Raw genomic sequence first — 23,376 nt, 5'->3', positions numbered from 1 at the left:
ATTATATCTTTAAATAGCTGAAAAGCATCCAGATGTGCTCATTTGTTGAACTAAAAAGTTGACCATAATAAATAAATTTTTAAAAATAACTCAAACCACAAACAAAGTAATGAACACGTCTGGAAAGCACTGCGGTCTTTAAATCCAGACACTTGAATGTGACACAACCACACTGACTGGGATTTTATACCTTTATTCAAAGCTACAACTCCTCAGAAAAACACATTTCCTCGTGCTTTAAACAAGAGTATGAATATAAAAATGAAAACTTGGGACTGTATGAAAGAAAGACGTAAACGCCTTAAACCTGCTTTCTGATGACAAGCAGAGGGCGGCGACTGTGAAAAGCTGTCTGATTGGATGAAATGTCTATGAGACTCTTCCTGATATCTCAGGAATCGCTGTTCTGGTGACTTTATGTTATGTGTCCATCTTTTATATACAGTTCATGTGGTGTGAGTCAGACGCCCCCGCGGGCTGCGATACGTAACACAGAGCATCTTTAGCCGGCGTGGTAATAAAACTTTAAAAAACTGAAGCAACAGGTTGGATTAAAGACACATCAGCGTTAAGTCTTTCAGAGAGTAACGAGACGCTGAAGGAAAAACTGAAAATAACATGAAACGAACAACTGTTTTCCTGGAAAGTTCCACTTTCAAGCCATTCTATCAAAATAAAATCTACAGCTATATACAGTTAGCTTCTTGTTCAAGAATATAAAACTTCATTCAGACATATGTACATTTTAAAGCTGCTGGGGTTTCTTAATCTAACAGCTGTTTGCTTTAATGGCAGACTGCACCAACAACGGCAAAAAGCACCAGCAGTTTTCTCCATCTGAATATGATTCTGTGCGGGACAGTCTGGTTCAGGACTCATACATATAAAACTTACTATGAGCCAGCTGTTAGAAAATAAAAAGCCGGGGACATACTCTGCTTTTCCTTATTTCCAGGGCCAGCAGTGGAAGTTCATGTTTAACATGAAGAACAATTCGCTGTGAGCCCACATATCAGGCAGCTTTTTTTCTATCCCTGGATCTGTATGATGTCACAGAAAGAGGATATTACTAATATGGTCATCTCAGGCACATAAGCCCCACCCACCTGCTGTCCAAATCTTCTATTTAAGAGGAGCAACCAATTAGGAAAGAGTAGCCTTAAAGGCAGACGAGCTAAAACAGTTTCAGAGCAGATGAATTATTAACTGTGAATTAAGCAAAGCTACCACTGTAGAGTCCAGAATAAAAAACATATCATGCTGTTCACAACCCAAGATACTGCGTATTTGAGCAAACAAATAAATGCAGAAAAGCAGATAAATGAGGACAGGAGGAGGGGAAGAAAACTGCTCCCTCAATGAGGCTTTTAACAGAGAAACACCAACAGGACGCCAAAGCACAACCTCCTCTGGGTGACCTCTCACAGCTCGAGCAAGCAGTGAATCATACCATGAATGAATGAATTCCTCCTGCAAAATGATTCCCAGAATTTCCCCAAATAACAGAACTGAATGTGATCGGCTCTGCAGTTAGCCGTTTACATCCATTTAAACATGCGTGTTTTTAAACCCTGTTTTTCTGGAAGCATTTAGTTTGTTGGACTCTTGTAGTGCAAACAGCGCTCAGCAGAGGTGAGAAACGACAGATCAGTACAAAGAGCTACTGTTTCTGTGTCTTTATAAGTGGTTCACACCATTTGGTGTCGAGTTTTTGTGCTTTCAAAAGATATATTGTTTGATTGTGAATGAGTCAAAAATGCAGGAGCAGAATTTTTAGTTGTCTGAAACGGTTAAACTGACTGCATCAACTTCAAATTAGCAACTGAAACAGCTCGTGAAAGGAAAAGCTCAGTATCTGTTAACCTGCGGCTGAGTTTTCCATCTTCCTTCTCCCCGTCTGCTGGTGGCAGTGGGCTAAGTAGGTATTCCAGGCATGGACTCCCTCTGCAACAGTTTCATGACCGGGCTCCTTTAGACGTGGAGGTGCAGCGACTACTCTGAGCTCCCTCGGGGACGCCACAGCCCCTCGTCCACTCTACGGCTGAGCCCACGCGTTCTTTGAAGGGAAACCTTCAGCTGCATGTACCTGTGACATCATTCCTTCAGTCAAAGGCCAGGAACAAACCATGGCCCGTGGGACAGATCAAGGCCATTGCTCACCACTGAGTCCCCAGTAGGTTTTGCCTGGTTGTTGCTGCAGTCTGCACAGTGATGACCTCCTGCATCTTTGTTGACTGGTTCAGAGCTTTACACACATGAAAACTGAACCATATTCAAGATTTGTATAACACCAGCCTAAACATGCCTCACTGTTCAGTGTGGTACAAAGCCCGCTGCTCCATTCTGGGTTTAAATTATTACAGAAGACAAAAACGCTTGGAATCAGTCCAATGTTGAGCAAAAACGCTGAAACTGCTGCAGAGTCCCGCAGATGCTCACGAGTCGTCATAATCAGTCGTGACTTTACACAAATGTGTAAACGTCTCTTCATGCTGGGAGTGACAAATAAACTAAAGGTGGGCCTCACACGGGGCATAATGATTATTGATCAATGATTAATTAACCTGTGGTGCTGCCCCACCCCAGCGGTGATGACATCAGTCATCAGGAACCACACAGAGGGTGGATACAACAATGAAGCAGTGACTTTCAAAATAAAAGTAAGGGATATGTCCTGCAGTAAATTAGTCAGATTAAATATGTGTGGGTAGGAAAATAAGCTGCTTTTTGAAGGCTATCCTTCCTGAGGAACACTGAAGCTGTTTTGTTGTTGCTCCACATCGCACTGATTCCTAACATTTTTAAAAAAAGATTTAAATGATTTAAAAATAATACAGCTTGCCTTTAAGTCAGCTTGCCTTTAAGTCAGCTTGCCTTTAAGTCAGCTTGCCTTTAAGTCAGCTTGCCTTTAAGTCAGCTTGTAGCGTTCTTCCTCTCCTCATTGGTGAATAAAACGATGAAAAAAAGAGAGAGAGAGGAGCTCTGAGAGCTGCTGCGACTAACTAGCACTAGTTCAACTGGCAGTTAGTGGTCACCAACCCTTGTAAAACCCTCCAAGAGTCTTTAAAACAAACAATTATTAGTACTGGCAATATTAGTACAATTAGAAAATATACGATATCCAAATCCTTTGTGTGCGTTGTTACACTTCGATGCTGGCTGACAGAAAAACAACGAGCTGATGGCAGACGACGCGTCCGTTCAGCCTCCAAAGAGACAAACATCATCCCGTCCCGATGAGACGGATGACAGCTGATCAATGACCTAACTCGTCCTCGCCTGGTGCTCACACGGACTCTCAAGTCCTGCTGGAGGCGTTTCAGGAACGTAAATCAGCAGTCGCGTTGTATTAAAAACAAACAAACAAAAAAACCACCATCTTGTTGCAGAGCACCTTTTCTCCACCACAGGGGGGCGCTGTCCTGTAACTGCAGGGAAACAAACCACAGTCAACTCGGAGTTTCACGCTCTTTGTCTCATCAGAGTTCAGAGGGAGGGCGGTCAGCGGCAGACCGACAGGCGCCTCACGGTGCACAGGTCACACAACAGCCGTTTGATTCGCTGTTTGAGCTGCGGGAGGCGGGACAGAGGGTCAGGAGGCTCGAGCTCGCCGGAGTGGTCCAACCAGGACTCTAGAACTGAAGACAAAGAAGAAGAGCGAGTTTTACGACCAGCAGCGAGCACATGTGGACACAAACTAACACCGAGGTGTGACTTGACTCTGACGCTTCATCACGTCCAACCCAGCGTTGCTGTATCACGCTCAGGCACGCGCCACTCTGTCAGTCACACAAGATACATGATGTACAACAGTGAAGCGAGACCTCTCTAATCCCAATTCAATTAAAATGAAGGCCAAACATGCAATGAAGTGTTATTGAATGAAATACGGTGAAAGTAGAGCAGCAGGCAGGAACACGGCGATCAGGAGGATGTGTGCATGAGCTTCACACGACCCCTCCAAGTGAAGCGACGCAAAAAACCGAACCTTCTCTCTTCCTTCCTCCCACGCCTCAGTAATTATTCTCCTCCAGCTAGCTCTAACTCGTGGTGGATAATTACTTACTTGCTTTCTCTTTCTCTCTGCTTTCGTAACCAGACGAAGCCACCGTGACTATTTGAATAACACTGAATGATTAATGTGGAGCGTCGTGTGCAACTCTGTGTTTTACATTCAACGTGTGCGTTACCGTCCAGCTCTCTCTCGATCACGTCCATCCTGGCGCTGATCTGCTGGTGCAGGGACTCGATGTGCTCCAGCAGGTTCAGCTGACACTCGGCCACCGACGCCGCGCGAGGCTCCGCTGCGCACGTCCGAGTGTGCGCCTGCTCGCCGCCGCCTGCGTGATTCTCTGTTTTTATGTTGTGCACATCTGTGAGTGCGGTGGCGTCTCCGTCTGCGGCGGTATGAGCTGCGCTCCTGTTGACATCTTCAGGTTTTATTTCCTACACAGAGAGAATGACAGATGCTTTTAACAAACAGCAGCAGAGACGAAGACGAATTCGTTTTTCAGTGAATTTGACAAACTTGGAGATTGCAGTAGTAGTTTGTAGTTTGAATAACGACACTCTACCAATGATGCTTGAAAATTCCCTTTTCTGGAGAAAATGCGGTCCCCCCCTCGCCCCCCAAAGAACCCCGGGTCACACATGCAGGGTCCTTGTTTCTGTTACATCACAGTGTTAAACCTCTACAATACAAGCCGTGATGCTCAGAGTTGGTTAACCCTTTAAAAACGATCGGAGCGGGCACGCTCCGTTTTGCGCATCTACTTTTAAATCCTTGTAGCTCTGCAACCACGTGAGCTAGCGCAATAATTTTTTTTGCATATGAAACCGGGGGAGTTGTACTTACATCTTATGCCATCAGCTTGTCCTCGGTCACAGTTTCCTTCCACATATAGCTTTGCAAAAACTGCATAAAAAGCACTTGCAGCAACAAAAACATAATATTGCAGAAACACGCTTTGCTGATCTGATCAGCTGTTCGTAACACTTCCTACATTGGAATAGACGTCAGCGTGAGCTATCACATGTCCGCCATGTCCTGCCCGAAACCGGAAGTGATGTCATTTTCGCAGAAATGTAGTTTTTTTTTTTTTACCAGCAGGGCCTCATGAGCCTATACTGGTGTTTTTAAAAGTTATGTTTGACTTTCTGACTTTCTGTGTGGTTTCTGGGATGCTTAGGACTCATATTGCACTGCTGGAAATAGTTTATTTTGATGCATATGCTGCTTTTTTGCAAATTTGCATTATAATATTTATTTTTGTTTTTCCTGCAGTGTATAAAAATTGGTGTATTTCAAAAATAAAACTATGAAGACACTCAAAATAAATTTCCTGTGGTGGGAAACTATTTTGTGCAACTTTTTTGTATTTACAGTTTTGAGGGATAAGCCTCTTAAATTTCTCTAACTAGAAATATATGTTAAAAAAACAAACATGATTTTCAATTGTTTTGTAGTTTATTGCACTTTTTTTGCAATTTATGTAATTACTATGCACTTAATGCAGACATATTATTAAAATCTGGGCTGTAATGGTTGTATTGATGTATAGCAACTTGAAATGCTCCCAAAAATGGCTCCACAGCATGTAAACATATAATATAAGCTCTGGCGGACTTGGTTCTATGGTAGGTCTTAAAGGGTTAAACACATAATAACGCTGGCTTTGGATTCTGAGTCCTGGAGATTTCTGCTGTATTTAAAAAGTTCAAAGAGATCAGCTGATTCTGAAGGGTCAGGCGGACATTTTTCAGTTTTTATCGATTTTCATCTAATAGCCGAACTGAAATTAGAATATTATTAGATTACATCTCCAGTTTATATTTCAGTAACTTTACAATTTAATATGAAATTTAGGTTTTTACAAGTCATGGCCTGCTTATTCTGTAATAAATAAATAATTATTTTCTTTTTTACAGGTGATCTCCTTAAGATTTAAATAAAAATTCAGAGACAGTTTACGGCCACAGCCTCTACAGACTCATGAGCCAATCAACAGGGGAGCGTACAACCCCTCCACAGGCTCACCTGTCGAACCCTTTTGCTTCTGTGACCGTCTCTGGAATAAAAGAATCTCTCTTACATCTCACATCTCGTCTTCTGGTCTACTTAAATAAATTCACTGTGATCTGCTCGTTTCACTTGTGGATTCTCCATCAATCGTTTATTTTTAGCTCCATTTCGTTGCTACTAATGATGTATTCTTTCTATTCTACAAGAATTCTCCACCAGTTAAGAGAAATAAAACAATTCAGGATCAGAAACTGGCCATGAAATCAAACAGATGACAGGTTTTCATGATCTACCCAAAGAGCCTCACGTTTGTAAAATCTCTGGCTGTGTGACTGTGCAGAGGAAGCCTGTTACAGCTTTTCTGTTGGTGTATCTTCACAGAGTATCCTCTGCAGCTCCTCTCCCCTCACACTCAGTAAAAGGTAAAAATAGTTCCACATTCACCAGAATGAGCTTCTAACTGGTCTTCACTGGTCTCATAGCAACAGCAGGAGCTTAGCGCTGCGAGCGTGAGGCGCCGCTTCTGCTCAAGGTCTCTGTGAGCCAGGCTTTGTTTTTTTTACTACACCTAAACCTCCCAGCAGCTAAAGATTCACGCGTCTCAGATTCACAGCAGAGAAGAGATTCATCGTCTTTGCTCTAAATAATCAGATTTTATGATGTTCAGCCTTAATGCAGGAGTGAAATCCCAGTTTAGATTTTATTGCTCATGTTTCCCCCCATCAGTGTGAAGAGCACAAATACATGAAAACACAGATGTTTTGTGTCCTGTTACCTCGGGCAGTGGAGAGAGTTGGTGAACGAGTGTTTCAGGTTTCTGAGTAGGAAACGTGTTAAAAGGCTACACGAGTGTCTGCTGAGTCTCTACCTTCTCCTCGCCACTGCGCTCTTGCTTCACCGTCACCATCGGCCTCTCTTTCTCCTGCTCCTCTCCTTTTTCCCATGATGCTCCGGGCTTCTGATAGCAGTGCTCGCTGCTGACGTAGCAGACGGGCGGCTCTCCTCTCGGGCTGGACGTCAGTCTGTGCCTCTCCTCCTGCTTCCATGGTGACCTCCACAGCTGCTGGTCGGGGTGGGACGGCGAGCTGCGGGGAAAGACGGCCACAGTCAGACCGAGCTAAGGTCTCTGCGGGCTCGAACGGATGAGCCGAGCCGCCGGCGCGATCGCACTCACCGCAGCAGGCTGATTTTGAGCTGCAGGGCGCTGAGGACCTGGCTGATGCTGTACGTGTGCGCCAGCAGGTGGCTGGTGTGTGAGATCTTGGAGGCGTTGACCTCGGAGTAGTTCTCCTTCACACACGACAGGCCAAACATGTGACCGGATTTCAACAAGTCGGGCTCAGACCGGAAACGCTGAGCACACCGCCAACCTGGACCAATGAGGATTACAGATGAAAACAAGATGAGAGGAGAAGCACAAGCACCACACAGGAACCCACAGAGAGCCAGCAGGTCTCTGAAAACGGCTTCAGCCTGAGCTGTGGACTCGTGTCGTCGAAGCCTCACACACTCACTGAGGTACAAACATAAGTCACATGGCTCCGTCCTTTTCCAACCAGTTAGAAAAGGTTACAATACAAACACACACTTTGACTTGCAGTGTCACATCTAATCAAAGCCTCCTCGTGCTGCTGCTCTTCACCAACCTGACCAGACAATCAGCACAAATGCAGTTTCACCGATTTGTCTCTGATCTAAGACATACAAGCTAGAGGTGCAACGATACACAAAATTCACGGTTCGGTTCGATATTTTCTCGATACAAAAAAAAAATGTTCATGCCTTTTTAATTTGTCATTTATTAAAATTATAAATATATATTTTAACTCAAAATTACAGTTTTTAAATTTAATGTTGCTGAAACAACAAAGTAATAAAAAAATTAATCTATCTGATGGAGAAATCACTCATCTTTGGAAAAGAGAGTTTATTACAGAGAAATGTCTCTTTCCAAAATAAAAGCTCTACTATACGCTTCTTCTGGGCTATATTCTCAGCAGCATATTAAACATATCAGGTCCCCATAAGGAGAATCATGTGCTAACGGCTGTCTAAATGACTCGGGTAAAGTTTGTAGCATGCGTGCTTGTTGTTTTTGTCTGCTTCCACTTGTCTTTGCACGAGGATGATGTCGGAGTAAATGTGCAGTCATATTCGTTGTGTTCCCACTAGTGCTGTCAGCGTTAATCTGAAATGACGTTAACACCACAACACGGCAAATCTCCGTTAACGAGCTACCGCGGATCGCCCCGTGCGTGGGGCTGGACGGCCAACACGTTAACGAGCTAACTGCGCTAACACACTAGTTCCCGCCAATGTAATTGAGCATTGCGTGGCACATCCGACATACTGTTTTACTTTAGTCCATGACGCGCTTACCTTCAGGGTCATACGTCACATGAAGACCAAAATAGTTCCAAACGCCAGATCTGAATGAGGGTGGGGGAGGTTCAATTTGCCATGTTGCAACGAGCTTAGCTTCTGTCTTGCTAGCTTGCGCTGCGCTCAGTGAATCTGTGTTCGACTACTCCGCCTAGGCTGCACTGTCGAGCGCAGATACACTGAGCGCTCAACGCAGACAGCATCGTCAGAAGGAAAGTTGATAAAATAAATTAGAAATTTTGTATTGTTCATACATATGCGTACCAAACCGAAAGCACTGTATCGAACGGTTCAATATCGATACGAGTATCGTTGCACCCCTAATACAAGCGCGTCCATATACTTCTGGACACTAATGGATTCTCTGTTATTTTAGGCTTCGGTCACACAGACCTAGAGACGGATCAGCGACCCCTGTGGCGTCCTCCAGTCACAGGAGAAATGTGTATTGACCGCCTGCTGAGTGTTTCCTGCAGGTTCCTCATGATGGCGCTGGTCCCCTCGCAGTTTGAATGGAAGACGCCGACTACGCTGCAACCTCTCTCTATTAACCGCTGAGTGGGGGTAAAACTCGACTCGGGGACCGGTCGCCTTTAAATGAAAAAGTGATCACCTCTACAAACTGCAACTAAAGCAGCCGCAAGGTTGTTCTTGGTGCAACACTGTATACGTCTGGAACTGATTTCACCTAAACACAGAGAGCTACCTCCTACTACCACTCAAGAAGGGGTCGAGGAACTTTTCCAGGCCTTTGCTGTAACATATAAAATGCTTTGAGTTTTATATCACACCAACTATCAAATAATCCACCTTTACCTGCTTTCTTTCTCAGGCTCGGCACAGCAGTAAGTGCTCAGTGTGAAGCCTACCTGCGGTCTGTCTGCAGTAGTAGCAGATGTAGTTGTGTGGGACGTTGTCCTCGTATAAACCCATACAGGTCCCGTGCTGCCAGCACAGACACGACTCGCACTACAGACACACACAGAGAAAATGATGGGATCACAATTCTGTGTTTCTGAGCACGTTTCCTCAGACAAAGGCCTTCAGTGACAAAAGAAGTCCTAATAAAGATAATCTGCTAAATTTTCACATTGAACAGAACCTGATGGATACGAATGATGTAAAATATTTCCCATGATTCATTTCTCTCCTTCCAGACTTGTTTGTCAGTTCTGTGGATTCATTTTAAAAGCAGCTACAGATGACACATTCCTGTGCGTGTCTCACCTGGATCATGAAGTCATTCTCCTCGTCCACCTCGCACACACACCTCACCACCTCACACTCCTCCGTCTCCGTGCCAACAGGCCAGGAGGGCGTGTCCTCTCCGCTCTCTGCTGTCAGCGTTGACCAATCGCTGCCGTCGTCGGCTAAAAGTACAGAAACTCAGTTTTTGAATTTTTACATCGTATCAGCGTTTGTGATATTAGCGTGCGTGTGTTTTCCCACCTTGCATGTGTGTGTTGTGATGTTCAGTTGAGAGCTTCAGAGTGATCGGAGGTCTGTCTGAGCTCTCATCGTCGCTGCTGCAGAAACCTGATGAGAAGAAGAGCGAAGCAACAAAATGATTGGACGCTCAGTGCTCGCGTGAACGCTGTCACACTTGTTCTGGTGCTCAGTAACTCACAGTAATGACAACAACTAATGAGAAGCGGCTGAAAAAGAGGAGTTTTAAATCACAAACAGGTCGTGAAGGTGCTTTAGCTTCGTCTGCAGCGTTTCCAACACAACATAAATGTTTTTACTTTCCCGTTACACTCGTGTTTGTGAGCAGCCAAAACGCCCTCAGCAGCAAATCTGAGCCAAACACGCTGCAGTTCATTTTCTGCGGTGTTACTAATGCGCAGGTTCACACTTCTGTCAGATCGGACTCTATATTTAAATCTGAGGATGCAAGAAGTGCAATAACAGATAAAATGTGAGTTGAAGATAAATAATAAATAACATTTTATTTATATAGCACCTTCATTCCTTCATAAGATAACAAATAGTAAAAAGGTAAAACAGACAATATAAAACAGGCAGAAATTTAACCAAAAACTGTTTTAAAAGGTGAGTTTTGAGTTGTTTTTTTAAAAACAACGACCGAGTCCACAGTCTTAATGTCTGAGGGAGAGAGTCCACAGTCTCGGGGCCACAGTGGCTAAAAGCTCCGTCACCCTTAGTTCTCGTCTAAGGCTACGTTCACACTGCAGGCGAAAGCGCATCAAATCCAATTTTCTGACCCTATGCGACCCATATCCGATCATGACAGTGTGAACGGCACAAATCCGATATTTTCAAATCTGATCTGGGTCACTTTCGTATGTGGTGCTGAATCCGATACATATCTGATGTTTTAGAAAGCTGCTGTTTGATGGTCACGTCACATTAAATCCGTCTTTTACGTCACTGACACAAGACAGACGCCAATTATCAGCGCCGGAGAAGACATCGCGAACGCTTCCTGTCCATCCAGTGAAACTGTTGGGAAGACAACGTTGGAGAAACGTGAACATTTTATTTGTACTGTATAATCTGCAGATTCTGACAGAAATCTGCAACTATCCTTTGAAGCAGCGCTCCTCTAAAACAGCAATAAGGATCATTATTAGGTTATTTACATTATTATGTAAATAACAAAATAACTTAAAGCAAAAATTGGGAAACGTGAAGTCTGAAGTCTTTATATTGAGGCCATCAGTCAAACATACTGTTGCTCTGGGTCTAAACAGAGCGCGTTGTGTGTGACGTCTTCTTTTGTGCATGCGGGCGCTTTGAGCGTTCACACTAGAGCGCGTTTGCTGTCGCATTTTATTTGTAGTGTGAACGAGCAGACAAAAAAATCGGATTTGATCAAAAAATCGGAATTGAGCATCAAGACCTGCAGAGTGAACGTAGCCAAAGTCTGTTTTATAGTCCTGATCAGATGACCTCAGGGACCTGCTGGGGACATCGGGCTGCAGCAGATCGGAGATGTAGGCTGGTGCCAGTCCATGCAAGGCTCTAAATGTCAAGACCAGGATCTTAAAATGTACTGAAATTCAACAGGAAGCCAGTGTAGCTGAAATGGATGGAGACTGGATGATCTCCCGTGTTTGGGTGGGTCCTGTCTTCCTCACAGGGTTCATTGGTGATGCTAAACTGGTCACAGGTGTGAATGTGAGTCTGAACAGTTGTTTGTCTCTGTTAGCCCTGCGACACACTGGTGACCTATCCAGCGTGTACCCTGCCTCTCGACCCGTGGAAGCTGGGACAACCTGACCTCCCCATGACTCTGACTTAGATAAGTGAAAGAAAACGGATGGTAAAATATGACACTTCTACAGTGCAGACCTCTGATTTTAGGCTCCAAATATCTTACAAACCTGTTAACCTCAGTTTAAGAAGGTCAACAGACACAATGAGTCTCACCCGTCTGACTTTTCTTCTTCTTCTTCTTCTTTTTCTTCTTCTTCAGTTTGATTCGCAGGAAGTTCTTCCTCTCCTTCTTATCCAGTCCTCCCGTTTTCTCCTTCCCCCCGTCCTTCTTGGCTTCTACTAACAGGCACACATGAGAGAAATGACCAACGCTGCTGGTTGGCCTGGTTTTCTGCTCCTATGTCCTGATGTTGTGCTCTGCTCTGTACCTGTTCCCACGATGCTATGTTCTCCGCTGGTCGAGTTCTCACTCCTCCTGTCTGACACCAAGTCGCCGCCCTCTGAAAAAGATCGCTTCCTCCTAAAAAAAACCCAAAATAGCTCCAGTCAGCGTTAAACTCACCGGCCTCTGCTCACCGTATCTACTCCGTGGGACACAAACCGACCTCACGGCCTCCTCCGCGCTGCTTTGCTCCTCCAGCTGCTGGTCGGAGTGGTAGTACTTGATGTGGTAGTGCAGCAGGCTCGCCTTCCTGAATGACTTGGTGCACCCGGGAGCAGGGCACTTGAAGGGGTTGTGGTCCAGCTCAATGGAGAGGATGGGTGGAGGCTGGTTCTTTATCACCCTGTACACTGAGAGGAGAGGATACACCGAGTGTTTCTAACTGCTGTGGGACTGGATTAGGAAACTTTCATGCTTAGAAAGAAGAAGGGAGCAGCTGCACACTGATAATATGCCTTTGTACTGTAACCCCAAGCACGAAGAGAGGACAGGAAGCTACGTTAAATGTCTGCTCAGAAGCACAATTTGTCAATTTAAGACGGCGTCTAAAATTCCTCTGAGCTGAAGAAAAACCTCAGTTCCACAAAAGTTTGGATGCTGTGCAATGATTTGCAAATCTTATGAATTTTATTCACAATAAAGCAGAAAACAAGTTAAATATTTCAACGGAGACATTTTAGCATTTCATTAAATGTTTCAGACAAAACGCTGGAGAAGTGAGTGACAGTAAGAAAGAAGCAGCTGGAGGAACGTGTTGCTCCTCGCTTGGTTAATTAGCAGCAGGTCGGTATAAAGAGAGGCAGACGTTCTCAGAATTAAAGAGGTTCAGCAATCTGCAAAGAACTGTGTCGACAAATTGAACAATTTCACAATAATGTTGTGAAATTGTGAAGACATTAAATGTCTCATCATCTACAATAAAATAAAATCATAAAATAAATTGGGATTATTTGGAGAAGTATCTGCGTGCGGATCGAGGCTGATGCTCGTGATCTTCAGGCCCTCAGGCTGCAGGCTAAAGCTCCATCGTGCAAACACGTCGCCACATCCAAACACGATCAGAAACAACGTCGTCTTCTCTGAACCAAAACTCACAGAAAACTGTTCCCATGTCAGACACATGTTTTCATTACTTTTGGAAAACGTTCTTCTGGAATAAAGAGACGGGAGACCCTGTGGCTCAATATCAGCGCTCAGTTTAAAAGCCTGCATCTCTGACTTCTACCTCTTCCTCATGTTTCAGCACAACGATGCTAAAATCACATAAAGCATCGATTCCAACAGCACGGCTGAAAACATTCGGAGCATGGTGACACCAAAGAAGAGCCAGGACTGCTGAGCAGCTTTAACCTAAAAACGGGACAAGCTTCCTCTCCCAAGAGTCGAGCTGCTGGTCTCCTCGGCTCTGAGATGTTTAAGACACGGAGGAAACATCACCCTGTACACGTTCTCTTGAGAGGCGTCGCTTCCATTAAATTTTCTCAATTAAAACATTTGATATCCTTTCCATGTTCAATCTGTTCCCATGACAAGTGTGGATTGAGCAGCCGACAGTCTTTATCTGTCCTACTTGTTCTCATTAGACAAAAAAACAACTTTTAAACTCTAAACTTTTGTCCCCAAAGTTTGATTCTGTTCATCTGCTCGTAGCGTTTTCAGAGGGAGAAACGTTTCATCAAACACTTTTGATCAATGGTCATGAGAATTTGCATAATTAAGATTAAGGAACTGCCCTCACAGCCCATTGTTCCTTCACTGGGCTGGTTTCAGTCTAATGCAAATGTCCTGTTTATAAGATTGAAACCTGCAGTCAGCTGAGACTGAAGACGTCACCTGGATGTGAGACGAAACGCTACGACCAGATGAACAGACACTTTGGGGATTTACTTCCCTGGAGGATTGAGCGTACATCAAGACGTTCTAATCTTTTGTGTTTATGTGGAGGACTGAGCGACTTACATGGTTCTCTGCTGAACTTGTGTGTGGTGGGAAGGTGAGCCTGACGCTCCAGCAGGACATCTGAAACAAAGATTAAATAAAACAAACGGGTCAAGTACGTTACAGAAGCATAACCACTTACTGATCCAAATAAGAGAAGCACCTCCGAACAAAGTTAAACTGTTTCCTCTGTTAAGAAGTGGATTGTCTCACGTTCACCATGGTTTTATCCTCGGGTTGACTTCAACGTTCTTACCGGTCAAAATTAAGATTTTACTTTATTATATGCTCACATACACTAGCAGTATGCACTCAAAGTACACTTGTATAATATTCTACAGTACATTAGTCATGTTCAATGTGTGACACAAAATAATTAATATTTAAATCAAAATTAACATTTTATCTTCACTTTGGAGTAGAGGTCGTCTTTAAGCTGCACAGAAATAGTGATTCGACTGGTATGAAAAACATGTCACAGTTTTGTCCATCTCACCCAGGTCTAATAAGAACTACGTCCAGTACAGAGTTTGATCTCCTCTGTTTAAGTATGGAGTTCCTCTGCTGTCCTCCTGAGTGAGACAGTCCCCACAGACATCGTCTTAAAGCTAAGAGAACCGTGTAAAATGTGCACATGTTCTGTGGAGACGTCACTCTCATGTTCTCATGTTTGGACCAATACACGCATGTCTAAAGTCCTCCTCTGTCGACACCATCAGCGAGTCTGCTGCTGTAGGATTTGCTGGTGCAGAGCCGCCGGTGTCGTCTGTTGATATTCTGGATGAGACTTGCAGCCCTTTTCTAATGCAGACATTGTTAGAAAAGCTTATAAAAGCCTAAGTTGTTGTTAGATTGTAGCTGCAGGTTCTCAGGTTTTATTTCGGCAAACAGGACCTCACTTTTTCATGCATACTCAAACCGGTGGAAACCAGAAACCCTTTATGTATTCTCCATATTCCTGTGCAGATATCTGTTTACAATGGTCAATGGTAACTTTATTGTCCCTAACGGGAAATTGATTTGCAGTATGTCCGTACAAACAAACAAACAGACAACCAACACATCACATACACTCACCAAAATAATATAATATAATATAAGCCTTAGAAAACAACCTAGATTTTTCATCAAAAAAGTGCAGATAAGTGTACCTCTGTCTATGTGGGCGGGGTTAAGTGCTGCTGCTGCTGGGGGGGTGGAGTCAGCTGTGATTGGCTGATTCTGAGTTCCACTGCTTCTGCCTGGAGGAGAGACAGACCATTGTTAACCATTTGACGAGCTGCAGAGCCTCCAAACATCTGGACAGATCTACTGTGTGCTAACAATCAGAGGGCGCTTGGGGTCAGAGGTCATCTTACTTACTGTCATCTGTTTTCTTCTTGGCAGGTGGATTTGAGGATGAAGGTTCTGCCTTCCTCTTCCTGTCCTCCTCCCTCTCCAAATCTGCATCAGTCTCTTCTGTTGTCACCTTCTCATCTGCCTCCTCTTCCTCCTTTTTCTCCTCCTCCTCCTCCTCCTCCTCCTCTTCTTCCTGTCCTTCTCCTCCTTCCTCCTCCTCGCTCTCACCCTCCTCCCATCCCTCGCTCCCCACAGCACTTTTCTCAGATCTGGATTTCTAAGAACAACAAACAAAAACAAACACATTTAGGATCAAAGACGTTGTGATTGTGTGAAACACTGAGGAGACGAGGACCAATTAGCGAGAAGCGTTTCTTACTTCCTGGAAAGGTTTGACTTTGGTGGGCTTCACAGTCCGAACCACGCCATCATAGAACCGCACTGTGTAGGAGTCTGACACAGGAAAACACAAACACCAGGTTTAGATCAATGATGTTCCAAAAACAGCCGATTCGCTTCAGTAACAACAGGAACGCAGCACAAACAACCCAAAGACGGACAGCGGGAGTCAAACAGCATGAAGGAGGACAGAAAAGACGCCCATCCATTCACCGAACACTTTTCTGGAGCTTATCTGGGTCAGAGCCGACCGAACCGCTTCAACCGGCACCTTTTGATGCAAAGGCTGTACTCTGAGCTCTGTCTGAAGGGAGAGCCCGATTTTTGCCACTTGAATGCACAATCTTATTTTCTGGTAACTACCCACAGCTCGGGGTCACATATGAGACAGGGAATGTAGATCAACCAGTAAATTGACAGCTTCGCCTTCAGGCTCAGCTCCCTCCTCACAACAGACGGTCCAGCTGCACCAGCCCTTCTGTCAATCTCCTGCTTCAATCTCCACCTAAGTACCTCAAACAAAGCCCAGAGATACCTCACCGCTCCCACCTGAGGCAGCAACTCGACTCTAAACCAGAGTTTTTAGCATGAATTAATCAGGATTTATTTGACTTTTCTTTAATGAAACGCTTTTAACAGACCAATCAGCTTCAACTGTAAAAATAATGTAAGCAGCTTTATATCATTAATATCATTGAATCAGGAAAACCACTCAGGATTAGCTGACTTATATTGTAGAGTAACTAATGGACCCACACACAATCCTACCTCCATACTAGTCAAGTTACTGGAACAAGAAGCACAGAGGGGTGGGCTGAAATTTTGGGCCTCTCACCTCATTTTTTCCCAGTATTATTAAGACCTCCTCACTTCTTAAGTGCAGAAGCAAGCTGAATCTGAATCGTTACGATATACACTATGAAAGAAAACATATGCATGGGTCCGCTGAATAGCCAAAAGTTAGTGAGGGGTGCAGATGGCAGGTGCTTAGTGATTCATCAGAAAACCTTGTGATAAACAGCTGCACTGACCTTTTTTCCCCAAAAATCAGTAAATCAACCAGCAGTAGAATACAGTAGAAAAACAGCAGAGGTAAAAGGTCACAGCTGAACCTCACCGTCCTTGTTGACGCGGAGGATTTTGGCCGGGTAGAAACGACAGTCGGTCCAACAGGCCAGAACCTTTGAGCCTGAAACAAACGTCTGAGACGCAGAGAAGAAGTCTGTTAGCTTACACAGTCAACATTCTCCTAGCTTCAACTTATTATTGTCATAATCTTTCTAGTCTTCTTGACCAACATTATTAAAACACACTAGGGCTGCCACAAAGTCAGATCATCATCCATTGGCTGTAAAACGTACAGCTTATTGCACCAGCAGCATCTGCTCTTATATAACTATCATTAGTATCTGTAGTCTCAATATCAGTGTTGCAAAAAGTGCATGCACTCGTATCTATATTGAATTTCTTGTGAAGACGGTCCGTGGACGGGTATATGGCATTTAAGATTTTAAAGTGATTTTCTTTTGCTTTTGGTGGAATTGGAAAAGAAAGATACTCAGTCAAAAACCTCCAATTATAATCTTTAAACAAATATTTTCTTTTTAATTGAGAAGGAAAAAGTTGTTTGGTTAGAATTTTGCATGTCTTTCCTTTAGATTGACGATCATCAATAATTAAGGATGGTTCACGAATTATAGAGGATGAACAGGTTAAACTGGCTTTAGCCATCTGAATCATTGCAGGGGAATGGCTTTCACAACTTTAATGAATTTACTTTGAGCCATAATTATCTATGAATTTATTAGACGATAATAAATTGCCGTCATTGTCTAAAAGGTGTAAAACGGTCCAAATTCCATGATCCATCCAATCCTTATAAAAGATGGATTTTCTTTTTATCAATACACATCTGTTGTTCCAAATCGAGTTTGTATGTGGAGAAAAATTATGCTTGTAAATCATTTTCCAGTATTGGAGAACCTGTTTATGAAAACTGGATAATTTAATTGGTAATTTGGAAATTTCAAAGTCACACTTTAGGAGAAATTCGATGCCACCAAGCTTCTCAAAGATTACTTTGGGGAAATAAAACCAAATACTGTTTGAGTTATTTATGAACGACTGCAACCATTTGAGTTTGATGGAACCATCACTGCTTCAAAATCAATCGCATTCAAACCTCCTTCTTCAAATGACTTCACTACATCATTCTTCCTAACATAATGTTGCTTGTTTCTCCAAATGTAATTAAAGTTAATTTGATTTATATTATTGATTAGTCTATTGGAAACATATAAGCACTGTGATGGATAAATCAGTCGAGAGATACCTTCTGTTTTAGATGGAGAGGTGTTTTTGTAACCAGCTGATTAGGATCTTTTTAGATTTCTGGGTAATATGCTCAAAATTTAGATTTTCTCTATTATTTGTATTCTTTGAGATTATAATACCCAAATATTTAATTTCAGTTTTAATAGCTATGTTAAGAGAGATACTGGGTTTACAATCATGAATAGTTAATAATTCACATTTTCTAATATTCAGGCACAAACCAGAGGCCTTTGAAAATAGTGAAATTTCATTTAGTGCGAGAGGAACCTGTGACATGTTCTTTAAAAACAGTGTAGTCTCATCTGCTGATTGACTTATGATCAACGGGGCTCCCATCAAATTCAGTGGTTGAATGTTTGGATTGTGTTTCATGAAAATAGCTAAAAGTTCTGTTACAATAATAAAAGTAACGGAGAAGCTGGACACCCCTGACTCCTCGACTGACGTTAAATCAGACGCTCCAAAAGGTAAAGAAACAGAACTATTGATGTCAGAGGATAATAAAGAAATTAAATCTATGAATTTTTTACCAAAACCAAAATACTGTGAAGCTTTTAAAATGAAAGGATGTTCGACTGTATCAAATGCTTTATAAAAGTCTAAAAAACGAATCACACCATCATCTTCAATTAAGTGATTATAATGCAGTAGGTCTAAAACCAATCTAATATTATTGTGGATAGAACGATTTTTAAGGAACCCGGATTGTGTTTCACTAATAATCTGATCTAAGCCGTCCTTTAATCTGTTTGCAATAACATGAGCAAGAATGTTATAATCTGTATCCAATAGAGTAATTGGTTGTAGATTATTGATTAATCTTTTATCTTTACCAGGTTTGGGAATAAGGGAGATAAGACCGTTTCATTGTCGTTGCTAATGTTTCATTACTAATGATTTCATTAATAGTTTTGAAGAAAAATTATTTTATTTCTTTCCAGAAGAATTTATAAAAGATGGCGGTCAAGCCGTCCTGACCAGGAGCTTTGTCCATTTTCAGTTTGTTTAAGGCTTGATCTCAGTCATGCAGTCATATATCAGAATCACACATTTCTCTGAATACAGAATCCATTTTTGGAATATAAGTTTCATCAAAAAAGGAACCAGTAATTAAACATTTAGATGAGTATAAATTTGAATAAAACTTATGTATTTCTTCTGCTATAGTCTTATGATTTGTGCATTCTTCCCCATTTACAGTTAATGTATTAATAGATTTCTTCTCTTGCCTCCGTTTCTCCAGATTGTAGAAATATGAAGCACTTTTTTCACCTTCTTCCATTTTGCATAGAAGAAAAAAAAATGCAAACTTGCACTAAAAAAATCTGTGAAACAGCGAGGTGAAAGGTGAACCGCGTTATAACGAGGGACCACAACATACCCTTCGTAAATACTAATGTATAGAAACCGTTACCAGCAATCATTCATTTTTTGTGTGGCTTTCTTCACGGTTTGTTAACATGCTGTGTAGGTGTGTACTTGACTAGCTGATATCGACATAACGGGAAACATCTAGTTTGACTGTTGTTCACCTGTAGTTTGAATGCTGAACATTTGCCTGTTTAAATCATGAGACCAGTCACTACACAGAGATGAGCTTCTGAATGTGGACGATGTGTCTTCTGCTGCAGTAAATGCAGTTCTGCTTGTGTTGAGTGATGTAAACAACTGATCGATCTAAACTCTTTAAACCTCAAAATTGATCATTCGATTTTTTATGACACATCAGTGGTGAGTGTTCCCACCTCTGCTCTTTGTAACTTAACGCCATCTTTCCGTTTTCGAGTTTTGGACATGATTTTGGAGAATATCTTCGCAGTAGCGATTGATCGCAAAGTAAAGCTACCGGAAATGTACAACCCCACATCCGGTCTCAAACCAGGAAGTTAGCATTTTCTCGTGCACAGGGTCTATTGGGACACAGCCAGCTACGATACTGGAGACTGCTTCTTTTTCTTCTTCGGGGTTTAACGGCAGCTGGCATCCTTGTACATGCAGTGCTGCCACCTTCTGTTTCAGTATGTTATTACACTCTTAAATCCTACTACTTATTCCTGCGTCTTTCTGGATCTTACAAAGCTTCAAACGACGCGTCGACTATTAAATTTGTCATCGAAATTTTTGATAGTCGACATAATCGTGACTAGTCGACTAATCGTGGCAGCTCTAAAACACACACCCAGTTTCTGCTGCTCTGTCCACAGCAGCTGCTTCACTGTCAGTCTGTATTATGAGCCTAACCTCCTCAAATGTATTTAAAATGACTGATGGTGGGGTAAATGATAACAGAAATATATTGTGGATACGATGAACCAAGTCGTAGTACAGGCTCTGATATTTTCACATTTACTTCAAAAGCAGGAATTAAATATATTATTTCAGTTCATGCATCTTAGAAAATAAAATCTTATTCAGAATCAGCATCCCTGCCACGACACCGATACTGATGTTATAAAAACTATTTAAAAAGAAACATCTGTGTACGTCTGACGTGTTTTATACCGGCTGTGATCGCGTTGGATTCAGGCCCTGCCTCCTCAGGCTGACTCGCTCCTTCGGCCGCAGGTACGGCGAGTTCCACTGAAACCACTCGTCATGGCGACGGCTCCACTGCAGGTAGTGGATCAGGACCCGCTCTTTGTCATAATCAATCTTCTCAATGGTGGCCGTGTACCTAAAAGAAGGACAAACTTTAAGTACACCATTAAATTTGAAGTATGTTCTCCCAAAAATCTTTATAATTTCCACATTCAAAATTAGCTTTTGTTTAGCTACAAATTAGAGGATATTTACACACCACAGGAAAGGTTGGGCCTTTTGAATTCACACATGAGCACAGCTGGTTGCATATCTTTAAGGCAATGAGTCAGTGTTACCTCATTTAATATAAGTCTGTTCCTTTTGCTTTTTTGTTGTTATTTGGTGGATTAAAAATCATAAAAAAGTTAAATACTTTATTAAAATCCTGGAAAAAAAATCGGCACCAGTATCTGAAAGTTTCCTGTATGTTGGCTGAACTGCTGTGGGAACTTAAATGAATCATCCACTCATCGGATTTCCACAGACCAGACTCATAACAAAGGGACTATTAAGAAGTCGCTAACCCACACTTTACTTTAAAAGCTTGAATGAGTGGGTACATCATAACAGCAGAAGCTCAGTAAAACAAACAATTAATTTTTGGTATTTTGAGTGTGTTAGTGCACAGGAGAGGTGAGGAAGAGAGTGCAAGGAGGGTGTACATGAGTGTCGGGGTGATTAGTGACAGAAGGAGAGCAGCAATAGTGAAAGGGAAGGTTTACAAGATTGTAGTGAGGCCCATTGTGATGTTTGGTTGTACAGGAGGCAGAGCTGAAGATGTTCAGATGTTGAGTAGGAGTGAGCAGGATGAACAGGATTAGAAATTAGTGCATCAGAGGGAGGGCTCAGAGTCAGGGAGGAAAGGCTGAGGTGGTTATGATGTGTGTAAGAGAGTGAGAGTGGATATCTTGGGCAAAGGCTGTTGAATATGGAGCTGGTGGTTGGAGTAACAGAGGAGGATGCAGGGACACAGTGAGATGGAGGCAGATCATCTGCTGTGACGACCCCTAAGGGAAAGAATAAGTGTGTGTGTGTGTGTGGAAGGTGGTGGTGGGGAGGAGTCTTCTGACCAGTTCTTGTGGCGGTCTCGAGCTTCTAGCTTGGCTCCGACTTCAAATGTGATGCCTGATCGGTCTGGAGGCGTCTTCATCTGGTACAAAAACACAGGAAGTGTTGATGTGAGCATTTTCTGTCATTTTACTGTGGAGTTTATTTGACAGTTCAATATTTTTAAGCCATTTTCTTTTGTTTTGATGGAGCACAGCGGTTATCTTCAATGTTGGATATAAATATTCTATTTGCTATGTTTCATTATTTGTGGAACAACAAGTGTAAATGGACAAGGTGAATAAAAACTCAAAGGCGGTCCATTCTAATAACTTAAAAACAGAGTATAGGTTGAACTAAGCAAATTCCTAAATAAACTCAAACTCTAGATATGCCAAAGATTTATTTTCTTTACAGTTTTCCCCCATATTGTATTTATTACCTTAACAAATAAATGTTTGAATTTTCTTTTTTCTTCTATTTTTGCTAACTATCGTTGTAAGTTAAAAAAAAAAATAAGCAAGAACACATAAAGGTCAAAGGTCGCGAACGCTACTGTACGTCACGTTGCGTGATGACGGCATACATATGATGACGTTGCGCCCGTCTCTGATAACGGTTGCAGCCCAACTTTTTTTAGTGTAGTTATTATCAGCTTTCCAGGGGTGCAGTCTGAATTTCGACTGAACAAATGTGCGAATGTTAAACTCGAACAGTTTGTAATGAATGAAACAGACATTGTTTTGACTTTCCGCTTGATATTCCTTAGCTTTCTTAGTAGAAGAAGATAATTGGTCTTGAAGACTCCTAAGGACGCCTACTCTCAATTTTATTGGCTGTCTCGGTCGTCAGTCGCTCTAAATGTCCCTCCCCTGTCTAGCTTAACAGATATTTGACAGCGGCTAAGATGCTAATGCTATCAATGTTAGCTCTAAATATTAGCACAGAATGACACCGGACGAAGCGGAAAGTAGTTTAAAAGAACACTTCAGTAAAAGACACCAGCGTAAGAGAAGATACAGTCGCATGTTTAAAGCTGTCCCCTGAGCTGGTGCAGTTCAGCGGAGTTGGATCGCCTCTCCATTGACTGTGAATACAGAAGCTAACACAGCTAACAGTTCGCTCCTGCTGAAGCAGCTTAGGCTGACAAGTCTCACTGACCGCTGCGAGCAGCCGCAGGCCTCCTGTCGGCCAGCGGAATATTTAATAAAATGTATCTGCACTTTAATTACAAACATGAGCGTGGAATATGTAAACGAGAAACACAAAAGCTTGTTTACCTCTGACGTTACTTGTTCTCTGCACTCCTCATACTGTGATGACTATAGAGCGCATGCGCGAAGGGGGCCGAGTTTCTGGCAGGGATGGGACGCTTGAAAAGCGTTTCTTCGCTGTGTCGAGCCTCCGACGCGAAGACGTTTCAAAATACTGCACCGAACACAGAGATCACGTGACCACGAATAAACGAGGCTTTGGTGCCCCAGTTCCGACAGGTGGTGTACCTGCTGCTTCCGGGCACTGCGAGGCGTCAGGATTCACATTTTTTTAATGAGCCAGAGTCATTTGTAATTACTGAATTAATGTTTTTGTATTTATGACACGCGCATGTGGAACAGAAAACAAGGCCCTCTCTCTCTTTATTATTTTCGTTGTGGTTAATGGAGACCGATATTATCTAATTATTTAAATCCAAAGAGAAAGAGACGTCGGCGCT

At 42.6% G+C, this 23,376-nt stretch overlaps 1 protein-coding gene across 2 annotated transcripts; it reads right to left on the bottom strand.

Annotated features, from left to right (window-relative positions):
• Nucleotides 1-183: 183 nt before the first annotated feature.
• Nucleotides 184-23,031, bottom strand: LOC102799837 (PHD finger protein 20-like). Of its 2 annotated transcripts, none has more exons than XM_087833681.1 (18): nt 22,943-23,031; nt 21,686-21,765; nt 20,538-20,709; nt 16,819-16,903; nt 15,682-15,755; nt 15,327-15,579; nt 15,116-15,205; nt 13,986-14,045; nt 12,190-12,376; nt 12,013-12,104; nt 11,798-11,923; nt 9,854-9,940; nt 9,632-9,774; nt 9,274-9,373; nt 7,197-7,392; nt 6,891-7,107; nt 4,191-4,446; nt 184-3,638 (listed from the first exon to the last, which is right to left on the bottom strand). In XM_087833681.1, exons 2-18 carry the CDS (start codon nt 21,763-21,765, stop codon nt 3,502-3,504), a joined length of 2,355 nt encoding a protein of 784 aa, XP_087689807.1. In that variant the 5' UTR covers nt 22,943-23,031; the 3' UTR covers nt 184-3,501. The 2 variants fall into 2 exon arrangements, with proteins under 2 accessions (XP_087689807.1, XP_087689809.1); XM_087833683.1 differs by having other exon boundaries at nt 11,798-11,920.
• Between the last annotated feature and the right edge of the window lie 345 nt (nt 23,032-23,376).

Source organism: Neolamprologus brichardi, chromosome 20 (assembly GCF_056152115.1).
Source record: "Neolamprologus brichardi isolate AB-2024 chromosome 20, ASM5615211v1, whole genome shotgun sequence".
Taxonomy (NCBI): Eukaryota; Metazoa; Chordata; class Actinopteri; order Cichliformes; family Cichlidae; genus Neolamprologus; species Neolamprologus brichardi.
This window is presented reverse-complemented; position numbering and strand designations above follow the sequence as displayed.

Bases quoted from the DNA above. Each gene is read 5' to 3' on its own strand.
- LOC102799837 (XM_087833681.1), bottom strand. From the start codon at position 21,765: ATGAAGACGCCTCCAGACCGATCAGGCATCACATTTGAAGTCGGAGCC. The intron at 20,710-21,685 runs GTCAGAAGACTC...TCCTTCTTTTAG, and splicing joins CGAGACCGCCACAAGAACTG to GTACACGGCCACCATTGAGA. The intron at 11,924-12,012 runs GTACAGAGCAGA...TGTGCCTGTTAG, and splicing joins ACATAGCATCGTGGGAACAG to TAGAAGCCAAGAAGGACGGG.